General features: G+C 41.2%; 1 protein-coding gene and 1 long non-coding RNA gene across 4 annotated transcripts in view; one reads left to right on the top strand and one right to left on the bottom strand.

The window, feature by feature from the left end:
- Positions 1 to 7,727, bottom strand: part of LOC115287677 — a 17,103-nt gene extending 9,376 nt beyond the window's left edge. The window contains exons 1-2 of one of the 3 annotated variants that reach the window (XR_003906595.1): positions 7,655 to 7,727; positions 495 to 604 (exon numbers count right to left, since the gene is read on the bottom strand). This is a non-coding gene — a long non-coding RNA (uncharacterized LOC115287677). Of the gene's footprint in view, positions 1 to 494; positions 605 to 2,806; positions 2,883 to 5,195; positions 6,544 to 7,654 lie in introns of those variants that run through there. The other 2 variants (XR_003906594.1, XR_003906596.1) reach the window with 2 other exon arrangements.
- The window catches only part of PDE11A (phosphodiesterase 11A), a 350,510-nt gene that overhangs the window by 277,508 nt on the left and 47,435 nt on the right, over positions 1 to 25,567 (top strand). Inside the window, exons 14-16 of the mRNA XM_029934333.1 lie at positions 5,716 to 5,806; positions 9,173 to 9,273; positions 23,683 to 23,760. Coding sequence (XP_029790193.1) covers positions 5,716 to 5,806; positions 9,173 to 9,273; positions 23,683 to 23,760 — 270 coding nt within the window. The remainder of the gene's footprint in view (positions 1 to 5,715; positions 5,807 to 9,172; positions 9,274 to 23,682; positions 23,761 to 25,567) is intronic.

The raw sequence follows: 25,567 nt of genomic DNA on the forward strand, positions 1-25,567 counted from the left end.
GTGCATCAGTGTCCCAGATACAGGGGCTTTTGGTGTGCTCAATGGGGTCATGTTAGTTCACCTGCCTCTGCTCCCTGATATGCTGCTTCCCTGTCTTGGAATGCCCTTCTTCTCCATCTTTCCCCAAATTCCTCCAAAAGCATCACCCCCTGGGTTTTATCTCTAAGGTACCATCATAGTCAGTGTACCTTCCTTTAGCACCCGTCTCCAGCCCCCTACCATTCTGTCACTTATGTATAAACAAGAGATAAATGTGTTAGAATTACATTCATAAAGCCAGACTGAGCACCTGTGGGCTCTTTTAAGAGTCAAGTGCACAATACTTGTGCTCAGATACCAACGTCCCCTTCCAGAAACAGCCTGTGTATCACTGTGTATTTCTGCTAGTTGACCTCTCAGGTCTTTGGACCAAGAATACACACCAAATGAAAATCCAGCTAATCAAATTTCATCTGCCACGAATTTAGAGTTGGATTACCATGATATTGACTCACTTATCTGTTGAGATCCAAGCTGTGGATCTGCAGAGATGTGGGAGCTGTAGGCTGCCTTTTTGGGAAAGCCATGATGACAGGAGGTAGATAAGAGAAACAAGAAAGTGAATCTGCAGAGAGAAGAGAAGAAGAAAGTAAATATTCAGAAAGAAACAGAAAAAAGAGATTATACAACCCTAGAGACAGAGAGATAAAGCAGACTTGATCCTTGGCTTTCCATGTCCACTCCATTTCCAGGAGACCCAGCCACACTTGTGGTAACTGGGCTCCCTAAGAGTTCCTTTTTATCATTTAATCAACCTCTTCAGTGAAGCTGCTTCTAATTGATTTCTGTTCTTTGCAAATGACAGTGCCCAAGACAATGAGAACTACCAAGTGCTTGTTTCCTACCTCCAGTGCTCACCACCATACCTGTAGGACAGACATCTTGGTCTCCATTTAACAGGGAGGGCCTAAGCCTCAGGCAAGGAAGTAACTTGCCCAAATTCAAACATCCAGAATGTGGCACAATAGTGTTTGGACCCGGGCTATCTGATTTCAAAAGTCATTGCTTATCCACCACATCATGCTCTCTTTCATGACTTTGTATTATTTACTTGGGGCCTCTAAGGTTCCATTTTTTAGGCTGACTTGCCATATTATGTGAGCTCTGGAAAACTACAATATATTTTGACTCCCAGCAAATCAAGACACAGAGCCATAAAAAATCCTAGAACTGAACTAGACCTTGGTAGTCATACTTTTCAACACCTTAATTTTACAAAAATGGAAACTGAGGGGTCCCTGTAGAGGCCACTTTTAGGCAAACAGACTTGAGCAGTGGAATGTAGAAAGTGCCCATGGTGACCTCCTGGCTGAATGCAAACCGGCCCATCCGGGGACTTACCCACCTCAAAATATCCTAACTGACCAATAGGCTACTTACAACGAGGCACACATACATTACCATACCTCCTCATCTTTCCCTTTTAAAAACAGCCCCCACCCACAGCCTCCTAGCAGATAACCTCTCCCTCTGCTGTCCTGCCCACTGCTCACCATCAGTGCCATTGGCTTCCACCATATTCTACACATTTGGGGGCCCTATGTGATTGGACAGACACCCCATTTAAACACCACAGTTCTCAAGTCTCAAGTGACTGGTATAAGATTAAACAACTTTCAACATATGAGGTAAGAGTTAAGTTGCTGATGGCTGATATTAGAATTCAAAGTTTGGGAGGCTTTGAGGGCTTTTTGAGGTTTTTTTGGGGGTTTTTTGCATCCTTATACTAAATGATCAAATCTACTGTTCCAAGACAGTCTGACGTGTTTCCTCAAGATGATTAATCTTGTACACAATTTACCAGCTCACAGGAGGTCTATCAGCCCTGCTTCTACCTAAGAGAGTCAATTTTGAACTTAGGATACCAAATGTCACCACCACCCACCCTCTGTTAAAATGTTCTAAAATGAAAGAGACCTTTTTAAATCATGGTGAAGGGATTACCTTTTTATTGATTAGAATAACACTTTTTCAGTAAGTGTGCCATTGTTTAGAAAAGCCTTAGAAAAGTCTAATCCTTATTTCCTTTGTTATTCTACAATTATTGACTGCTTTTTTTGTGCAAGGCTCTATGCTAGGCATTGTGGGAGAAATAAAGAAGTATAACAAACAGCCCCTTCCCTAAAAGTATTCACAGTAAAATTCCAACCTTTCAAGTGATTTGGAAATAGATTTAAATGCACCAATTATTATGTGGCAAAGCGTACAGTACCTTTTATTCATATGTAAGGCTATAAAGAAACAAGAGACATTTAGCAAGAGACAAATTACTATATAAAATGCAAAATGCCTCTATAATAAAAAGTTGTGACTTTAGTTGTAGCACAATATGATTTATTCTCTTAGCCTTTCTGATGAGTGAACCTTTGCATTTTCATATTTTATTCTTAATTTTTAAGTATTGGAGCACGTGCAGTGAATGATCAATAGGTAGTGAGGGCCACCATGCCACCACGCTTGGCAATTGCTCTGTGAACCCCTCTCTCCTGTTTTCTCCAGGGACAGCGTTTCCCACTCATCCCCCTCGCCATTACAGCTGCCCCCGATGATTAAATATCAGTACCAAACAGCTTTGTAGTATATTCTCCTAGGAGACTTCTTCTATTCATTTCTAGCATAATCTCTTATACTCATTTATTGGGAATGAAAACCCATCTTGTCGCTTTCGGCCAGGTCCCAGAAGTGAAATCCTGGGGCACATTAATCTGCCGTGACAGCCTAATCCCATTCCTCACTACCTCCCAGCAATTCTCAATTTCCTAATTACCTTTCATAGTTTTCCTTTTAAAACTTTCCCATAAGCCACAGCCATACACTTCCATTATGTCTCTTTTCCAAAGAATATGCATATCTGGAGAACTTATGCACGTTTTTGCACATTTGTTTTTAGTGCCTGTGCAAAGTGCTGAATGCCTGTACAGAAAGAATTTTCACTTTGACTTTTCTTTTTCATAAGTCTTTCCTTGTGTGTCACCTGTCCACGAATGAAAGTCTTCAGAATGTCGGGATGACCTAATCAACAATGGGCATCATAAACAATCACATGTATACATATTCCTGTGCTCATGGAATTTGGATATATAATACAGATATCCACAATTTGGAGATATATACATATGTCTCCATGATTTGTAATATTTTTATAATTATGTAATATATTATAATAATGTAATATTTTTATAACTACAGTGTGTGTACCCCAAAGCTCTTATATGATGGAAATACTTACCAAAAACAGTTAAAATGGGAGCTGGTATTAAGGTTCATTTGCATGACATTATCACAAAATACGTTAACATACTTATTACTGTCAACCTTCAAGTCTGAAGTATAATCTCTAGCCATACTACTTTAAGTTTATTAGCCAAGCACCTAATTTTTTTTAATTTTTACTATTTATTTTTGAGAGAGGAAGAGTGGGGGAGGGGCAGGAAGTGGGAGGGGGAGAGAGGATCCCAAAGTGGCTCTGCACTGAAAGGAGAGAGCCTGCTGCCAGACTTGAACTCACTAACGATCATGACCTTAGCCCAAGTCAGATGCTTAACTGACTGAGCCACGCAGGCTCTCCACCAAGCAGCTAACATTTTTTTAAGCACCTATTCCATGCCAGGCAATTGGCTATGATATGCACATAAAACATCCTGGAATTTCAAAAACCAAAACAAAAGCACACAGTGTGCATTTTGAAAAATGTATTTCCAGGGCGCCTGGGTGGCTCAGTCGGTTAAGCATCTGGCTTCGGCTCAGGTCATGATCTCACTGTTCATGGGTTTGAGCCCTGCATCGGGCTCTGTGCTGACAGCTAGCTCAGAGCCTAGAGCCTGCTTCAGATTCTGTACCTCCCTCTGTCTCTGACCCTCCCCTGCTAGTGCTCTCTCTCTGTCTCTCAAAAATAAATAAAAACCATTAAAAAATTTTAGAAAAATGTATTTTCATAAAAAGGAACTTAGAAAATAGTTAACTAAAATTAAATATTAACTGGTTACTAAGATTAGCCTAACAATTTTTCAATTATTAAATGGTACAGATTAAGGTAAGATTTATAGAAATAGGGGCACCTGGGTGGCTCAGTTGGTTAAGTGGCCGACATCGGCTCAGGTCATGATCTCACAGTTCATGGGTTCCAGCCCTGTATCAGGCTCTGTGCTAACAGCTCAGAGCTTGGAGCCAGTTTCAGATTCTGTGTGTGTGTCTCTCTCTCTGCCCCTCCACTACTCATGCTCTGTTTATCTCTGTCTCAATAATAAATAAAAAACATAAGGAAAAAAAATTTTTTAAAGAAATAACACATACCTGATTAAAATGTAGGACCCCCCCCCTTAGCAACTCTATTCATAATTATCCCTATGGAACCAAACCCTGTGGTTCCCCAACATGGGGTCAGCTCTGATTCTCTCCAAGGATTATGGGTCCCTGGGCCCCTCATCTGGCTGTGATTTTGGGCTGCTTCATAGTGAAGATGGAGGGCAGCTTATGACCAAAATCCTTCACATTGCACATGTGTGTGGTTTCTGGCTCCTCTCGTTAGCAGGGCAGACTCTGAACTGTCGGTCTGGCGTTTCCAGGTAAAGGCCAAATTCCCCTTTTAACGTCCAAACTCCCTGGAATGAGCAGGAAAGAACACAGGGACTTGAATGTGCCCTTAGCCAGAGTCCCATGACTGCCCTTTAAACTATAGTATTCTCTGGATTTCTCTTCACTCTTAAATTGCTCTAAATCCTAATCCACAAGAGCTGGAAATGAACACATTTGAACTTGTTCAATGAACACTTCGCTGAACTGATATTGTTGAGAATTAAGTTGTTCTACATAAGCAGAATTTATAGATAATTCAAAATAACTTTTTCGAGTATTTAAAATGGAAATTGATATGGGTTTTAATTGATTTAACAGACTGCCATCTACTACATGTCATGTATTATGATAAGCACTTCCGAATATTTTATTACATTTTCATAAATAACAGGAGGTAGATAGCATTTTCATAATTTTAGAGACAAAAAAATCCCTGAGCCTTAAAGCACCCAAGTAACTGTCCAAAGCTATTTCCAAGAGCTAGGGTCTGACTTCAAATCCAGGGACCTTACCAGAGTTCTACCCTGAGATATAGTGGGACCCTGAGCTGGGAAATCATGGTAGAAACCTGTCAGCCTTACCTGTAAAGTGGTTAAATGGACTCTGCTTAATATTCCCACGGGCTTTTCCCCTGGAAAGTCAAATACATGGTGTAGAGAACCATTCCTTGTTGTGGACACTCAAAAGCTACATACGGTTTAGTTCATAAAGTGCACCCCGATCTCCTGAGTTACAAATTCTCTCTTTTGTCCTCGGATCATCCAAAGCACTTCGATTGGACCTGGAACGCTTTCTATGGTATTTGTGTTATGTGCATTATTTTCCCTTATGACCACATCTCATCTTTCTTACTAGCCTGTTAATTTCTTAGCAAAATGGCCTCTGTCTCATTTATTGTCACATCATCCACAGGATCTAGCCTAACACATAGGTTTTCGAAAAGTTTACTTCATGGATGAGTGAAGTACCCAGTTTCCTGAGAATGTATATGCTCATGTTCCTTTGCCAAAGCCGGAAAAGCAGTCTGATCCAAAGAACTGGTGTGGGAGAATTGTTGGCAGGTGGAGGGCTCTGGTCGCTCATCCTTCTGTCCTCTTTCAGGAGCGGCTCTGCCCTGGCCCAACTCTACGGAACGTCCGCTACCCTGGAGCATCACCATTTTAACCACGCTGTGATGATCCTTCAGAGTGAGGTACAGACCTAACCCTCTGCGTCTCCCCTTGACAGAAAACCCATACAGCGATGCTTGCCACCGCTTTCTCTGTAGTGCCACAGGTAGAGACCAGTTTTTTTAGGCCAAACTACTGCTTTTCTTGGTGACTCTTTAAAATCCTTTCTGATGCTTGACCAAGAACCATCTTCAGTTCTCCTGAGCTGCTTCATTTGGGTTTCATGATTGGTAAAGAGACTTTTCAGATTCACTTTGCAGAGGAGATCACTCACAGCTCTTCACCAGGACATGGTCTTCTCTTCTTTAAGGAGTACAGAAACCCACTAGCTGAGTGACTTGACCCAAGTAACGAGTGGTTCCACATTCCCATTTTGTGAAACTCCAAGTCATTTTACAAGATGGTAGAAGTAGAAACAGGGTGAGAAAATTACACTTTATTAGCACAATTGAGAAAGCTATAAAAGATAAAAGGAACCCAAAATTGCTGGTGGGAGCAGTCTGAAAGTGAGAATTACAGCTAAACTTGAGACCCAGGGCTAAAGCCATATGCCTTATTTTGCTTCATGTCGCAGTGCAGGAGTTGGAAATTGTTGGACTTGTGTACTTTTAGCTCTCCACAGAGAAAAAGAAGAACCACTAGCTGACTCTGGCTGAGGCATCTGAGTTTTAAATTGCCAGGAAAGGATCTGTTTAATTTTCTGCAGGCATACCGACTTTTCTTTTTTTTTGAGGCCAAGAAGGGATCATCTGTTCCCCATTATTTGTCAGTTCTCTAGCTGTGCCATTAATTATTATTATTATCATCATTCAGGCCCTGCTTCGCTGGAATAGCATCATTAAATATGGAGGGTTTTTTTCCTCCAGCCTATCTTGAGAAAGCATGTCTTTTGCACTATCACAAAAGCCTTCTTCGACCTCATAAAGGAGAGTCAGCACTCCGGAACCTGAATGTAACTGGGGAAGGACAAACCCACTGAGGGAGATGTATTTTCAATTGGGAATGAAACATCAAGGGTTAGGCTCTCAGTAACTCTGACAGAAGCCAGCGTCCCAGCATCTGTGGCTCTGGAATTTTCCGATAGAAGCCATGTCTGAGCTGAGTGCTATGGAAGAGAGAGGGAGGGTTAGGAGGAGCTTGGAGCTTGGGTGCAGACTGTCTTTTCTGTACGAGCAATATGATGAGTTTACTCCGCTGACCCCCGAAACTCCCACCTTTGTAATAACAGGAATTATAAACAGGATGTTAGGGTTTTCTTAGAAGGTCATTTGTTTGTTTCCTGGGAAAAACATACCTCACTATCTCAGAATTCGTGTTCATACAAAGAAAACGCACTGGCTGGCCTTAACTCTGGGATTCTCTGTGAAGAACACAGAATAATAATCATGGAAATTCACCCCAAGCAACTGTTGTTTGGTTCGTGGTCTGGCTATTTTCCCATACACACCCTTGTCCTGCCCATCAGGAAGGCAAACATGCCCCCCTCTTTCAAATGAGGTAGAGGCCTGAGGCAAATTGGTCCAGACCTTTTCTCCCTCCACATTTGGTTTTCTTTTCATCAATACCACTCCTCCATAAATGTAAATGACAGGAGAAGCAGTATTTCAGGGACTCAAATCTGTTTCAGGGACCAAACCCTTGAGGCACTGGAGAAGGCCAATTTGTTTATATACAATACATTGACTGCAAATTAACTGTTTTGTTTTAACAAAGCCTATCTGGCTAGTTTTATCACTCTGTTAGCTGTAAATTGTGTCAGTTACTATATGTCCTTTAAAATTGTTAAAACGCACTCTCTCACAAAATGATCAAGATCCTCAAATTCAGACCAGCTTTCTCCTTCACACCGCATAGTTTTGACTGTAACTTACAAGTAAAGCTATTTTCTTTCACTGGGAGATGCTAGATGTGTGTCTGGGTCCAGTTGATGACTTTTCCATAGCTTCCAACCACTTTCTCCTAGGCCCCAGAGCACCAGCCTAAGATTGATCTGTGGGGCAAGGCTCAGGCGAAGAAACCTGGGCAGAATTATGGTGTGGTCTCCCTCTAGTTACTTGTCTTCTTCCTAATGGCTGAATTAAGGGTCTGTAAGAGTTCATTTGAAAATTATTATTAATAATTGGACCTGGTCCCATGTGGAACCAATATACTCTAGTCTTAAAGGAGTGGAGGGTTCACCCAATGAGATAAATTAACTCAGGGAAGGAGATTATCATCTGGTGGCTGGTAAGAAGCAATTCACTAATTGATATTCTGGTTCCTTGAAAGAATTAATTTACCTCTTAGTGGAGAACAGTTTATTCTCAGGCCGTCATCTGCCCCTTCCTTCTATACCATCTTCTGGCTCTCAACACCAGCTTTAAAACCCCCCTGTTTCTTGGGCCACATGTTTATGAGTTCATAGCCCATGCTAAGAAAATGTTTAATGAAAAGTCCCTGGCTTTCAAAGCAAATAAAGTGAATTGTTGGTCACTTTACAGAATTGTTTCACTTTACTAAAAGTATCGCAGAACTGTCTTATGTAGCTACAACAAATTTTGATGAAAAGAAGCGTCCTTTCCAAAGTTATGGAGAACAGGTGCAAGTTTTCCTAGGTAAAAGTAATGTAACAGTCCCAAGAACTATTCCAAGAACACTATCTTACACACTCTAGCTTCTCAGTAATTATGTACTGAATTTAATCTACCACATGCTTCATTAGGATGTATCTTCCCAATTTAACGTAAGGTTTCTCAAACTCGGCAGCGTTGACACACTGGGCCTGTAAAACTTTGTTGTGGGGGGCTATCCTACGCATTGGAAGAGATTTAGCAGCATCCCAGGCCTCTACCCCCCAGATGCCAATAGCACACCCAACCACAGTGACAATAAAAAATGGCTCTATTGCCAGAAGTCCCTGTTGCCAAAATCACTCTCAGTTGAAAACCATGGTCTAAGGTTTCTTTCTCTTCCTTGAAGTCATCTGTTGCCATAGCAAGTGCTTCCAAAATACCAACGTAAGTCTTTATTAGTGAAACTAGTATTCATTTTAGGCTCAGAAAGATTTTCAAATGTTTTGTCAATTTCTACACTCAGTAATTCAACAGGAAATGGCAGCCAAATGGAGCTCTTGGCACAAACGTATCCATAGTAACAAAAGTTTCAACATTTTCAGAGTCTTCTATTTAAAACTAATAAAATCTAATAAAAGATAATAAAGTGCCCCTTGGTGGTCATTCTCAAAAATGATTGTGCTTTCTGGCTTTGCTATGTTTTCCAGAGAGTCTGTTTGTATTTTTGCAAATGGTTTTATCATGTTCCTATACATTTTTTTAAATATAGGAGACACATGTATTTGACAAACTTAGATTTAATGTTGTCTTTTGTGACTTTTTACTTTCTCATTACAGGGTCACAACATCTTTGCTAATTTGTCCTCCAAGGAATATAGTGACCTTATGCAGCTTTTGAAGCAGTCAATATTAGCAACAGACCTCACACTGTACTTTGAGTAGGTATTGGCATTTCATCTATTTGACAAATGGATATCTAAAATTTCATCCTGTAATTAATTTTCAAGTCTATATTGGGGGTCGCCTGTTATTCTACCACTGGTATCAATGTGTAAATGAGCTAAACTTTTTGTTGTTGTTTTTCCCTTATCTAAATGAACTTCATTAAGGTGGGGTCTGCAAGACCAGAAAATCAGGGCTACCATCATGAGATTTGTAGCTTTCTTCTGTTTAATGAGCTTTGTTTGAAACTTTTGACTCTGAAACTAGGTGATGGTCATTTTTATTTTAGACACTGGCTAAGATCGCTATTTTGGATTATTATTTCTGGTGAGATCCATAATGGTACTGATGATGCTAATGAAAGGTTTATTGCTGAAAGGTTGACTTGAAATCCAAGTCTTCATTTCTTGCCTCTTCTCTCTCTCTCTTTCTCAGAAGAGCTGTCCTCCTTTTCCCAAAGTTCAAGCCTACATCTGCTCTAGAAATCCCATCCATCTTTTTTCCTCTGATGCCTGCTCCACCAGAAGCCACCTCTTTGGGCAGCCTTGGAAGTCTCTTCCTTCACTGATATGCATACTTTCCTCTTAAAGACCAAATAATTTCCCCCTTAAAAAATTCTCTGACTTGATCTGATGGAGATCTTTAACTGCTTTTTAATTTACCTTTCTTTTACTGCCTGCCTTCCAAAATAAATGGAACACATTAGTACCTTAATTTTCCCAACACCTATTTACAGTTTGAGGACAAATGTGCACCTTCACATTCGACAAAAATTGTTCTTTCACAGGACACCAGAAACTTCCTTGTCCTCAAATTCAGTGTCTTTTACCTATTTTTGATATTGTATAGCTTCTTTGAGACCTCTAAAGGTTTACAGTCTTCTCATTGTCAATTTCTACCCTCTTCTCTTCCCCAATATCCAGCTGCTTTTCTCCCTCCTATTCTGGGTTATTTGTAGGTTTCTTTTCTCCTTGTTCCTACATATGAGTTCTTGAACCCATATTCTCTCTCAACTCAGATTTATTCTCTTAGCTTCATCTCCATATATAGGTACGTAGAAGACTCTGGAATCATTGTCTAACCATTACATTCTTATCATGTATCTCCAACTTCCATCTCAAAAATCTTCAGTCATTTCATTGCTTTCAAAGCAACCTGGAAACTTGGTTCAAGTTCAAGGCCCTCTATAAACAGCCCTTAACCTTTTTTCCTCCTTATCTTCCACTTCTCTCCTATATGATTTGTCTACTCCAACCAGACTGACCTACATATTACCCTTTGAAAACATCTCAAAAATGTCCGTATGCCCAAATCATAATGTTTCTGCATGAAATCCTGTCCCTGCACTTCCTCATTGGCTGAACTTTCCTTTAAGGTCCATTTCCTCCATCACCTTTTCTAGGAAGCCCATTTCACTCCCTTTGTAATCATACTGCCCTTTCTTATTGTATCAGTTAGATTTAGATTCAGTTGTAAAGGGCACAAGCCCAAAATAATAGTGGCTTATGTCTCTGTCACTGAGAAGAAATCTGGAGATCCTCAGTCTGGAGCTGGTAGAGTAGCTGCATGAAGTCATCAGGGACTCGTGCTCTTTTTACCTTTCTGACTGCCACCTTCAGCTCATGGTTTCAACCTTAGTCCAAGATAGCTGTGTAAGCTCCAACCAGAATATCCACATTTCAGCTAGCAGAAAGAAAGAAGGGACAAGGTAGAAAGTGCCCAAAAGGAGATGCAAGCTATCTTTTAGGAGAGTTTTCTGGAATCTCCACATAACTCTTCCACTTACATTTCGTTGGTTGGAATTTAGTCATTTGGCCAAACCAAGGATGAAGGAAGCTTGGGAAAGAAAGTCTTTACTCTGGGCGACCGTATGCCCTGTGGAAAAGTAGGGGCTCTATCATTAATAAAGGAATGAGGGACATTGGAGTAGAAAACTAACAATCTATGCCAAAGGTATTTATTGTTGGATTCTGCTGAATGAGTTAGTGCATGGTATTGTGGAAAAAGTAAAGGCTTTGGAGGTATACTGGTCTGGATTTAAATCACATTCTGGCATTCTGGTTAAAACCTGGTAGACTGAGCCCAAATGTCCGTATCCTCTCCCTCCTGAAACTCCACTGAAAAGACACCAAATAAATTTAAAGAAGAATAAAGCATAAATCTGCAAGAAGAAAGAGAGAGGGCACACAACAACTGATAAGAGATGTCAATACATTAGTGGAAAATGGAAGACTGACCAACAAATGGTAACTGACCTAGCAGAGTAGAAGTGAAAAGTAGGACCTACCGAGGAAAACAGCTCTGAGAAACAAGGTAGTTTGCCCTGTAAGACCTTGTTAGGAGCCCAGAGACAAATAAGTGCCATGAAAAGGGGATGTGACTCTCAAAGCTTAAGATAAGCCCACAGTTCTCCCCCAAAGTAGTCAGTCAGCTTCTTTTCCTCTATCCCTGGAGACAGCCAGAGGTTTATTCCCTGGAGAGATGAAGGAGCAGACTCTGGACTGAGGAAAATACATGGTAGAAATGAGAAACAGAGCCAGAACAGGAGATAAAATAAAATGGAATGAGTCTCTGGATTGAAAACCCATAGCTCAGTCACCCAGAAGCCAGGAGTTCATAAGCCATAAACCCAGAGTTGTCAGATTTAGCAAATAGAAATACAAGAATCCTGGTTAAATTTGAATTTCAGATAAACAAGGAACAATTTTTAGTATATCTATGTCCCATGCAATGGGCTGGAGTTGGGGGGGGGGTACTGTGGAAAACACATACATACAACTCCCACTCAGCCTTTTAATGCCTAACCGTTACATACAGATACCAAGGATCACAGAACACTTTGTGAACGCCTCCCATCTGAAATACAGAAGCCAAAGCAAATAGGAAAAAATAAAATTCAGAGAAAACACAGAAAGAAAACAAAACCTGAAAATAATTATTAATATCCTTAAACAGCTAAGATATGGCATCCATGAAACAAGAACAGGATGCTTTAAAAAATAATATAAGCAACCACAGATGAAACAGCTCTTGTTTTATTAAAATAAGATAGCCAAAATAAATAAAATTAAAACAGTGGGGAATGCAGTCAAAGGACAAACAGACAGCAATATGGAAAACATTGTTTTGTTTCATTATATGTTTTTTAGGATTGTTTGATGTGTTAACTACACGCATGGATTACCTTGATAAATATAAAGTTTAATTAATTTTAACATATACTTTCAAAACAAAAATCGCAGTTCTGCCACTACCTGGCTGTGCATCATCAGACAAATTAATCACTTCTCTGAGCCTCTTTTCTTCATATGTAAAATAGAGATAACAATACCGATGTTATCTGTCTTATAAACATCTTACATCTCGTAAATGCCTTGTATGTCTTAAAAATGGTGACATCTACAACCTCATTGCTCTATACCCCATTTATTTTGTTTGTTTTTTGACCCTCGTGATTGACTTCACTGTCTTGATCTTCTATGGTTTTCTGAAATGATGCTCCTTGACTTGGGATTTATGGAGGCCTATGACCCTTTAATGTTTTTATTGCCTGTCTCTAACACTTGCAGGATTTTGTGTTATTTTCCTCAAAGCAGAAACATTTTCCCAAGCCAAGTTTCCAAGTAACTTCTAAGGGGGAATAAAACCTCACTGTTGGAGTCCATTTATCAAGGCCTGTTAGGGACGTGTCAGATCACTGAGTGACCGCCGGGACGCAGCCGAGGAAGTTGGTTGCAACTCCTTTTCTCATTACTCTGCTCTTATCTTAACGCTGCAGCCCCTGCATTCGCTGACTCCCAAAGAGTCGCCGGCTTGTTCTCTTTCTGCCAGCATTATTGTCTTCTGAGGTTCCGAATAGCTGCTCATTCCCTAATCTAGACCTTCAGGAGGCTGATTCACTTGCTGTCTGAAGTTGCATTAAAGCATTGCCATATTTTTAGACAAAACAATCCCTAGGGTTAATGAGGGGAACAGCAGCCACTATAGACTGTCACCTGGATGCATTTATTTCACAGAGGTACAATGGCAGAACTAGAAGGGATGTTAGAAGTGATGTAATCCAATTCATCCCCTTTATTTTGTAGATCAGGTACTGAGCTCCAAAACGTTAAAGAGTGTAGCTTGGGTCACATAAGTAATTAATGGCTAAACTGAAACCCGTTCCTCTTTTAGGGCTTGTTCCACAATCACTGTATTCCTTCTCTAATGGAAGAATCAAGAAATAGTTGTCATTTGAGTTGGAGATCCATTTTATGGAATATTGACTTCCCGGGTGTATATAAACCAGTTTAATTTGAAAACCAGCCTGGGTTCCCTGATCGCTCTCTCAGAGCAGAGCTGGAGTCAAGGGCTTGCATGCAGGTAGCACAGTTTTGAAGTGACATCAGGAATAGGAGTGGGGGTCTAGGACAGTGACAGGGAAGGTAGGAAAGCTATTGCCAGGACACGCTTCCTTGTTGGTCGCTATCGTGGTCAACTGGGCTTGATCCTGCAGGGACCGTCTGAAAGATGCTGCACCTCAAAACTATCCACCCGCCTCCATTCTTTATCAGCCAAAGTTATTCTGTGGGCTTTAACTCCCAGGACTTGGGACTTTCAGGATGTGCGTGCCTGAGGGCTGGGACTCTGCAGCAGTCCCCATCCCAGACGCAGGGTGAGCAGCGCCCTGGCAGAAAGTAAGCCAGGCAGCAGGCGGCCTGGGCAGGAACTTGGTGCAGCAATGGCTAGAGAAAGGTGGGCCAAGAGAATGTGGGGTGGTCTGGCACAACTTCTCTCCAAGATTCTGGGGTGTCACTGGTTCTACTCCCATGGCTAATCAAATTGGAAGTCATGATACGATTGAGGTCAACCAAAAAGGAGGCTCACTGCCTTCCTCCGCTAGGAAAGGTAAAGCACTCTAGAAAGAGCCAGTGCAGGCAGGGAGATGCTCTTTTGGACCTTTTGGAGAGAAGTGTATGATCCATTCCTACGGTGAAATCTCCTTCCATGTGCCAAAAGAGGAAAAAAAGATTCCTAGAAATGTGAAACCCCTTTAAAACCAACCACAAAAACTTGTAAATTTAATTTCTAATGGCATTCAGTATTCTTGGGATTCTATACTATAAGTGACAGATTAAAAGAGAATTAATAGGTTTAAAAAACAAAAAAACAAACAAAAAACCTTAGTGTGAATTTCTAGGCTTCACAACCCAAGCCTGGGGGTTAATTGGTCAGTCTGATTTTCCAACTCACTGAAAACATTTTCCAGTTTCTGCTGAGTGCTTTTCTGAAATTGATTTCCATGCCTATTTCTGAGTCCCCCAGTGAATAAGACTTTGATAATTAAATAGTGATTTCAGCATCTCAAGCAGGACTTAGACCTACCCTATAGGTAACCAGCCACGCAACTTTGAGGGAGTCACTCACTTAATCTCTCTTCGCCTCGGTTTCTTGTCAGCAACATTGGGACAGGCATATCACCCATAGCAACCTCCTAAGGTCCTTGTGGTGGTCAAAGGAGATTACCTATTTGAAAGATAATTTGGTAATTTAAATAATTAAGATTTCAATCATCTAAACAATGTAAATATAAATAATTTAAATTTGATAACATTGATGATTTACCTGATGAAGAAAAGAATCATTCAGCTAGAGCACTTAATAAAAGTTACACCATAAAAGATGATGCTTTGGGGGGAAGGGGGTGGGAAGTGTTGAAACTTCAAAGAGAAGTCACAAATGCCCTGTCCTTTTGTCTGCAGGTAAGTCAAAAAGATGATTATTAATAAAAACAATGACTAATGTTTCCTGAGTGCTTCTTTAGGAGCTTTATGTACACATTATCCCATTTAAGACTTAGAGCAGTCCTAGTAGAATAGGCGCTATTATTGGCCTCCTAATACACAGGAGGAAACTGAAGCTTGGAAAGATTCAGTAAATTGCTCACAATGCAAAATGGTAAAGCTGAGATTTGAACCAAGAGGTTGGACTCCAAACTGTTTGTAATTACTGACTGGCATTCTCTCTGCGGTTATAGAACCCTTGGAACCGAGGCCAATCATGGGAACAGGTGGGCGTCAGGGGCAGAAGTATCTTGAGTAGGCCTATGCCTGAGGCCGGTTCCAGGCACCCCAGGAAGTGGAGTGGAGGCTACAGGTTAGAGCTGCTCAGGAGCCTGTCTGGTGGCACTGAGACTTCAGTGAGAGGTCCCTTGTTTGCACCTGAGCTAAGCTGGGCATCAGAAGTTGGCAACTCTTTAGCTTTAATACAGTTATGGAGGGTGTTGCTGTTGGGCAGCAATAGCAGTGTAGCGTCCATGCCCAGAAGGCTGTGGTCACATAACACTATTTGTCATCCAGCAGGGGCCTGCTCAGTGACCAGCACCATCGCAGCCTTACGGCATCGCCCTGTATCACCACTAGAATGGGAGCGCTGTGAATGCACACACCTCATTCTTAGAGCCCCAAAACCTGACACACTGCCTGTCATGATGATGTCTCAAAATAGAAACTTTTTGGTATTGAACTCTCGTATCAGCCTCCTAAGTGGATATTATTATCCGCATCCTATAGATAAGGATGTGTGGGCTTAGAGAGGGTAAGTCATTTGCCCAAGTCCTCAAGTTGTCTGTGCTCACATCTCTGTGTCACGCTGCCTCAGACCAACTATTTAAACCAAGAATTATCCAATAATTCAGATTTTATAAATCCATTTGGATGCTCAGTGCTTTTCCCATTGGCTCTCTAAATTAATCAGATTGATCTTCAAACTGAAAAATCTCCATGTCCCTTTGTGCTCTAGAAACATTCATCAGCAATTATGGAAAATGCCCAATCTAATGGTATCTCTGTCTTTGTCTTTCCAACGGGAGGCAATAAGTAACATTTTTCAAAAGCATCTGATAATGACAGCAAAATGTACTAAATTATCTTAGATTGTTAGAGGAGTTAGTTTGACCATCCTTTTAAAATTAGATTGATATCTAGAACAATTTATTTTTTAAATACAATAGGAACTGAACAAATGTTTCTGCTACTATGCAGACAGGAATATTCACTCATTCATCATTCAACAGATGTTTATTAAAAGCCCACTGTGTTTGGTGTTTTCACCTTCTGCAGTTGCCTGCACTCAACTTAGCCACCATGTTGGAAAGAAAAAGGCAAATGAACGCACACTAAGGTGTAATGGCTGATAAGCCTTGACCCATTCTGACATTTTACCAGAGCCTAGCGATAACCCACTGAAATTATTCTACTGTTAGAACAGGCCCCACAGCAGGTTGATGAAAGAAATATTTTGGCATCTCTTGATGGCATTTTGAAGCACTTTTACATAAGTTCATCCCCATGTCCCCATCCACAGATATTGCAACTGTGTAAAACATGAGAAATTCGTGCACTAGCATGCACTGTTGACTTTTTAATGTACTTCTCCCGGCACTGTGCTGGTTTCTGGGGATGCACCTCAGAGTTCTTACCCCAGGGGCGCCACGCCCATAGAGAAGAGAGAAAAACAGCATGCCTCAGCATGAGGAGGGCTACAGCCAAAGTAAATGCAGGAGCAACCAGGACAGGTGCCATCGAGCGATGCCTTAAACCAGCTCGTGGCCTGGCGTTCTACTTGGATTCAACTATTAGGACCTATGTTATCTCATCTTCTGCTCTTCTCAACATCCCGTCATTCTAGTCTATTTCCTACATTTTGCCAGTTTTAGTTATAGCAACAGAAGCACAGCCTCTGACAAACAAATTCATTCAGGTTCTTAGCTGGCCTGTGTGTTATCAGTGCTAGTCGAAAGCCCGGAGACAATGCGGTTTCAAAATTGAAGATATGACTTTTGTCCATCAGTCATAATTACTAGAGTTAACATCTGCATATTAATTTTCTATGCCTCTCTGGTGCTTTAATGCCCAAATTCCAGAAATCTCTCCAGAGTCTACATTTAGTGATCAACTGTAGACGTATGATTTGTCTGTTGAGTGAGCATTAAGAACAGTGAAAGAAGGGTGCCTGGGTGGCTCAATCAGTTAAGCGACTGACTTTAGCTTGGGTCATGATCTCCCGGTTCACGATTTCGAGCCCCACCTAGGGCTCTGTGCTGACAGCTCAGAGCCTGGAGCCTGCTTCAGATTCTGTGTCTCTGTCTCTCTCTAGCCCTTCCCTGTTCACTCTCTCTCTCTCTCTCTCTCAAAAATAAACATTAAAAAAAAATTTTAAGAACACTGAAGGAACAAATGTCTTCCCCCCTGCACCCACCCCACCGAGCAACCCGCCACACTCCTGGCACCCCTGCCTGATAATTCTGGGGCTGGAATTATAGAAGATTACAATGATGATTCACCATTTTGGCAGTAAAACCTTCCTAACTTTCATGCACTTTTAGGAGATTCAGGACAGTGAGATGAATGGATAGATGAAGAATATGTGTACATATATATGTGTACAGATATATAAATTTACCCCAAAGTTATTTGATTAAAATATACACAGAAATGGTGATTTCTCACTTTACAAATAAAAGGTGTCTTGCAGATAAATTACAAACCAGAAAGATTTTCAGTGTAGTGATGGGTGACCGGTAACCAATCTCTAGAATTATTTTTGAGGATAATTTTAGCAGTCCTGTTCAAATGATGCTATTTTAAAGACCGCTATTTTTCTAAGTGGAGCATATGTCAGGAGAGCGGGATAAAAGCCTAATAAAAACATATCTGATTATAAATGAGATTTTCCAGTAAGTTGCTTTTCACTAGCCGAGGTATTTGCCATTGTCCTTGAAAACCAAGGTTCCCAATGATCTGCTTGAGAAGTTAATGATATAGTTCCTCATGACAGAAGAGTCTGGATCCAGGGAGGATTATATAACTTCGTAGATTTTCAAATGTTCATTTTAGGAGTCCTATGATTTTAAAAGTGCTCCTATTTCTAACAGTTTCACATATGCTCATGCTGCTGAGTGTGTATAATCTATATACATGTACACATATAGATGCTGAAAGGAACAGCATGTGGGCAAATTCATTTCTTAAAAACACAGTGGATTTCACACTGTAGCTTTGTAATGATCATCACTAAGGAGAAGGTCAGAAATACACCACCTGGAGCATGAACCACCAACTTGGCCTGGGCCATTTGCAGCTTTTCTGTGGAGCATCCCCTTTTCGATGATGGAGGGACCTCTGCCTGGTGCTGCCTTGGTGCCTGGTATTTGCCACTTCCTTAGTACAGCACGCTGCAAAGTCACTGCATCTCATGAGGGCTGTCTTCCACTGCTGTCCGTATGCTCTCAGCACGCAAGACTATCCGGCCCGCAGGGCGCATGCTTCACACAGTTTACAAAGATGATCTCAGGGGTGCCCGGGTGGCTTAGTCGGTTAAGTGTCCGACTTCAGCTCGGTAATGATCTCATGGTTCATGGGTTCAAGCTCCACATCAGGCTCTGTGCTGACAGCTCAGAGCCTGGAGCCTGCCTTCGGATTCGGTGTCTCCCTCTCTCCCTGACCCTCCCCTGCTCCCCTGTGTGTGTGTCTCTCTCTCAAAAATAAATAAAAAACATAAAAAATATATTTTTTTAAAAAAAACAAAGATGATCTCAGAGGCCAGACCTGGGAGACTGAGGGCCTAGAATCTACCCAGACCTACCCATAATTGCCATGGAACCCTGGAAAAATCACTTCACCTTCCTTCACCTCGAGTTTGCTCACCTATAACACGAGAGAAACAGCACCTGTTTCTCAAAGGCACCGTCTACCTCTAACGGTCTATAATTACAATGAAAGTTCAAATATTGAAAACAAAATCACTCTATGACCCAGCATGTATATACATGCATGCTTGTGTGTGCACATGCATAGACACAGATAGAGGCAGAGAGAGAAAAAATGCACACAAATTCACACGGAGACATGTACAAGGATGTTCATAGATGCTGTATGTGTATTATGTACTAGCAAAAAAAATGGAAATCATCTAAACCCTCATCATCATGAAATACATAAATACATAGTGGTATAATAATATATGGAATAACCACTTAGCAGTAAAAAGGGATGGCCTAAAACTCTACATAGCAACATGGATGAATGTCACAAACATTGATCAAGAAAAGCAAGTTGCTAAAGAATACATAGACTACAATGATACCAATTATAAAGTTCTAAACTATGCAGAGCAATACTTTGCATAGTTTACCCAGAAAATTATCAGGGTGTCTGTGAAGATGATTCATACAAAATTTAGATAATGGCCATCTTGTGGCAGGAGGGAGAGAGGCATAAGGGAGACAGAAGCCAAGAGCACAGAGATGCTTAGGGGCCTTGGTAAGACAGGAATGCTTTGTTTGTGGGCCGGATGGTGGAGAGGTGGATACATTGCCTATCTCTGGTATGCAATTTTCATACCTTTTAGAACATATTAAGCATGAATAATGAATCTGTTATGTCATCTTTGCATATCATTACTTCAAAATCCTTCATGCAGCCTTCTGAAAATGATTTAAACCATCTCTTGATCTTTCAAACTAGTTAATTTTCAGAAACTTAAAAACTTTTTAAATGTATTTTGGTTTAACCTTTAAAGCATCTATTTGTGTGACCAAACCTATTACCGGATGTATGATATGCACAGTTCCACCAGTGACCACACTTGACAAAACTATGGTGTGCAGAAAGTCCTATTACCTTCTGAGGTCATAGTCATATTTGGGAGGCCAAAACAAATATCAAGAAATAGCCACACTTTAGGCAGGGGAGGAAAAATAACATTAGTATGCCACATTTTTCCGTGCCCTACAGAAAGATTCTTCTCACCTCTCCTCTATCTACTATCCCCAGGGATCGTGGGTAATCCCTTTTGTCCCGATGCAGTGGAATCTAATTTTGTTATAATGTGATGTGAAGCCTATAACCGATTTTGGATTCAGTTGATTTAAGACTCTCACACCAGCAACTCTAGCTATTAGAGTTTCCGTAGCTGGGAAATTTACCCTTACAGTTCTGTTCAGTTGCCCTGTCACACATTTGCATTTTTCAAAAATTCTTTTCTGCATTGAGTTAGCTGCCTCGGTAATAAGTCTCCATTTTGCATCAGAGATGTTATGTATCATATACTGAGCATACTCTCAGCGGATAAAACAGTATCAGTGGCAGGAGGGTCAGACATCAGACGAGAATAATGTTTTTAAATTTCCCACAATGTGTTTTGTTGGCCTCTTGATCTAGTAGGAATCTAGTCTTCAAGAACCTTACAGAGCTTTCCTTGGATCGATTTTATGTTTTCTTATCAATCTCTCTAAATCACAACTGTGAATAGTCTGGTACCATTAGAATCAAGGTGAAACCAGTGGCTGGAGAGTTATTTTATACAATGAATAGGTTTCTGAGGTAATCATTTTCGTTCATTCATCACTTCAACAAATATTTACTGTGCTACTACTATGTGTCAGGCACTGTTGTAGGTACTGGGGATCCAGGAGTGAAGAAAAGCAGCCAGGCGCTTGTCCTCATAGAGTCTGCCTTCTAGTGATTTCTTAGAATAACTCAGAGGATTGAAATGCAAAAGGTACAAATGACAACAGGAATGATGGTGGACAAGCTCTTTCAGAAAGCCTTTCCTGACCTTCCTTCCACAGCCTTCTAAGCTAAGCTCTGGGCCATCCTCTGCCCAGGACATGCTTGGCACTTGGGTCAACTGATACTTCAACAGGCTGCTACCCCAGCATTGCCACTCACCAGCCCTTTCAAACTCAATAACTGACTAATCCTTACTGAGCATTTACTATCTCCCAGGCTCTCTGCTATGTTTCTTACCTAAAACATTTTATCTAATCCTTCTACCAACCCTACAAGATAGATCCCATTACTGTTCCTCCTACTAATAAGAAAACTGAAATCCAGCGAGGTTAAGTAACTTAGGTGAGGTCAGTCATGTGGGGAGTAAGTGACCAGGGTGGTAAGGGCCCAATAAATGTTTGCCTCGTGCTGTGGGGATGAGGGTGGGTACCAGGAAGAGGTGGGTCATGCACATGCAGTGTCAGAGCCTATTTAAAATCCTGATACTTTGCTAATATGGATTTTTTTCCTGCATTTGTGTTGTTTTAAATATTGTATTAAAATATCATTTAGCTTGATAACTGATCTTCTGGGCACCTACTTAAATTGTGGGCCCAAAATGAATGCCTCTCTTACCTCAATCTAGTCCCAGTAACATTAGTATTATTGGTATCACATTAGAAGGGGAGTTACCTATTTATTTGTTGATTGCCCCTGCTAAATTCAGAGATGTTTAGAGATTCCACCTATGTCTCGTGTCCATAAAGCCTTGTTAAGAGTTGGCACAGAGCAGGTGTTCAAGAAATAGTGGTTGAATCAAACTTTCTGCTCTACAATAATTCACAGGAAGACTAGTCTTCATTCAGTGAGAAAAGAGAATTAGCTGATTTCTGCAGTCTCGGGTAGTACAATTAGTCCATTGGGTGTTATTATTGACGGTAATACTAAATATTATTTGCATATTAACCACAACTGTCCGATATTGGGTATCTATTAGGGTCAAACACTTAACATGCCTTATCTCAAATTCTCTCACCACAAAGCTGGAAACTGAGGCTCAGCAATGTGGAGTCACTTGTCCAGGGCCACACAGCTAGAATGTGACAGGCAGCATTAGGCCCAGGTCAGTGTGAGTCCAGACTTGGGTCCTTTCCATTCTACCACCTCCCTTTCTCTTTCAGTGTACAGTCTGTCACTGGACAGACCAGGGCATGACTGGGGCCACAGAGAAGGGAGCAGGCAAATGAAGAAGATGGTACAAGTATACAAAGAAAAGATAGGCACACACTGAACACCCAAAGGACAGGAGAGTGGCCGGGCCCTTCCGTGTCACTGTGCAATGCCATCTCTGACTGTTGCTATGAGGTTGTTGTGGAGTTTATCCTACATTGTGGCGTGGCCTTGACCTATATCCACTTGAAGGGGTAAATCGAAGACCTGTCTGTGTGTCTCAAATAAGAGAGCCACGTGTTTGTCTTCCTGACCTGCCTCCTTTAGGGTAAACTGAGGAGTTAGACTCACCGGATGACAAGAAGTCTATATGGTTGGGCAGCTGGTGATAGGCACCCCAGATCAGAAACAAGGAACCAACTGCACCCAGCATTATGTTCTTTGTCCCCAGAATACAATGGGTCAGTGCTAAATGTCTAAGATCCTACTCTTATTTCTACTGTGAATGACATGGCTGTATTTTCCAAAGTGTACTTCTTGAAACATCAGTACTATGGTAATCTGTGGTTTAAAAAGGTTAAATAGGCTTTTCTATCTCAGTATTTCTCAGAGCTTTCAAAAATCTACCGCGGGTGGTGAATCTCCAGGAGACATATTTTACAGGCAGCATTTCTCCAACCCACTTGGCCAGCGAATCCCTTTACGTGGAGTGCCTCCACATGGATGGACTCTGGGACGCTGTGTGTCAGGATCCTTTAGATAATGTTTCAGCAGGAAGTGCCAAGAAGGTGAAACCTAGGGGAATGATTCTTAAGGAATCAAAATGTTAATGTCTTCTTTTTTCCCTTTTTCATTATAAGAAGGAAAATTCCTATAACTAGATTAAAGGAAAGTTTTGAAAATAAAAAATAAATCACCCTAATTTTTACAACTTGAGAATATTTCGGTCGGTCTGGTCTTTTCCATATCTATATATCGCCAAATGTGTTTCTGTACATATGTGTGTATTCAGCACTTAGGATATGCAGACACAATGCTAACTGCTTTGCATTTAACCCTCACAAAAACCCTGTGAGTTAACAAATATGATCCCCATGTTAGAGATTTGGAAATCAAGGCTCAGAGGGTTTAAGTAATTTCCCCAAGATGCACAGCAAGTAGGTGACAGAGCCGTTATTTAAACACAGGTATTTCTAACTCCACAGACTATGTATTTAAGCACTGAAATGCTGAAATAGTTATTTTCTACCCTAAAAAAAGTATTTGCCCTGAATTTACTACCAGGGAGTTTATCTTATCTCAGATCCTCATACAGCTCAGTTCCATGTTGAATGATAAAAGGATGTCCCACAGTTGTTCCCGCTTTTTATTTGTCCTTGCCTTCCTCCTCTGACTTCGGGTAAGTGTCACAAGGGCTTCACAGCAAGTAATCCTAAATGCCGGACCACACTGTTTTCTGTTTTACGGCTCAATAATCTCCTCCGTTGTAAATGCATTCAGAAATGATTGTGGCTTTTTCTTGAAGCCTCAACATTTTTTAAAAAGTGATTTATTTTGATAGTGCTTTAGCCTCATGATTTCAAATATTAAGTTACTTGGTTCAGGTGATCTTCTATTTTCCCATAAATGTGTTTATGTCGCCCCGCAGACTGAGAAATTTCATTCCAGATTTTTTTCTTTCTTCCTTCATTTGATTTTGTGCAGGAGGAGAACTGAATTCTTTGAACTTGTCAGTAAAGGAGAATATGATTGGAACATCAAAAGCCATCGTGATATATTTCGGTAAGAAGACGCTCTTGTTTATGTGTTTTTTTCATTATTTGAAGATTTAGCCATGCTTTTCTGACCGTGCTAAGGGCACAAACGTGATTTTTAAAGTAAGAAATCATGGCTTACATTCAAAACACTCATAATAGTTGAATCATTAGAAAAAAGGCAGGGCGTCTTTCCATTTTCTAATTCATTATATTTTTGCCCCCTCTCCATAAATTTGCTTTCAGAATTAGAAAACGGTGTCCAAATTGGCCTCATTTCAGCAAGCTGTGACTTCCTCTTTTTTCCTCGGGAAGTGGAGGGTATAAGTTGAGGAGAGAGAGGATCTTTGAACCTTAGAGAACAGTGTTACCCAAAACAAAATAGCAAATGAACTTTTGTTTTTCTTTAGAGACAACAGATACTATACATAGAAAACCAGTTGGAGCTATTTTGTTGGCAGAGATAAGGTGGCTGTTGCACACTTTGCACTGGACTTCTTCCTCGTTGTTCAGAAAAGACAGCGGCAAACCGCTAGCCTTCCGTGGCACACGCGAACCCCCTGACTGTGGCCATCCAGCTTAGGCACTGCTTCTCTTTCGCTCATACCCTGTCCCTCCACTGTCCCTTCCTCACCCACCCCTCGCCTTCTGCGGTCTTGTTGCGGTGCCAAAACTGGGGAGTATTCCCGGGAAAGCTCGTGAGGCCGTGACTGTGGGCTCGTCGTGTCTGCCCCACAGCCGGGCAACTGCCAGTGTCACCCCTGGCGTGGCGGCCCCCTACCTGCTGTGTAAGCCCCGCCTGGCCCCTCCGCTTAGAACCCGGGCCACCTGCCCCGCTCTCTGCCGCGGCCACTCTCCTACTTTCCCGAGGCCTTCTCCGCTCCGCAGTAATATTTCTTTACAGACCTTTTTCTTCTTCCTGTCCAGAGAAGGAGAGGACCCCTCCTCTCTTCCGAACCAGCCTTTCCCCATGTCCTAACTCCATTCCCTCCACCCCCGCCCCCTCCCTACTGAACTTGCTGTATCCATTATACTCCTTTGGTTTGCATTTTCAATCTGTGTTTCCATCATGATCATTCTAGGCCTAAAATATTCTAACTTCTTGGGGGGAAAATCATCCCTAAAACCTGCTTTCTTCCCAAGGTCCAACCGTAGCCCCCCTCTTCCCTTCAGTTGCACACTTGCCTCTCACAACTCCTAATTTCTCACAAGACAGTGGTTTTTCTTTGTAACTAATTTTTAGTTCCACAAGTAGTTATACAAATATATTTTTCTGTAACAAAGTAAAATATGAGAAGCCCCCAGACCCGCTGTGGGCTTCATTCCCATGGGAACATGCTGACGTATAGCTATACAATTTGTTATATCCTTTCCAACATTTCCAAAGCATCTAAGGAAAAATACTGTTTAGTGTGGATTTGTTTGTTTTAATGCAAGTTACATATTTATATCTCAGTCTGAACTTGCTTGTTCACTCAGCTATATGCCTTGGAATTTTTACCATGCCCAAAGCTCATCATCTTTTACTGTTACATAGTGTTCCAACATATGAGTAGTGAGCCATTCTTTTACTGAGGAATTCAGTCTATGAAATGTGATTTCTGCTCCTTTTGAAAGTCACCAGTCACCCCCCCAAGGATCAAACCGTAGGGTCTTTGTTCTCTTCCTTGAGCTCATCACAGCCCCTAATTGCACTTTCGTTAATCTCTCTCCTGCTTTGGATTCTGCAGAGTCAAATTATTCCAGATTTTTCTACTTTTCTTCTGATTCTTGCTTCTTTGTTCTTCAGCCTTTCTTCCTCCCCACTCCCACTGAAATGAAAGGACCTCCAAGGA

This window comes from Suricata suricatta, chromosome 3 (genome assembly GCF_006229205.1).
Source record: "Suricata suricatta isolate VVHF042 chromosome 3, meerkat_22Aug2017_6uvM2_HiC, whole genome shotgun sequence".
Classification (NCBI taxonomy): Eukaryota; Metazoa; Chordata; class Mammalia; order Carnivora; family Herpestidae; genus Suricata; species Suricata suricatta.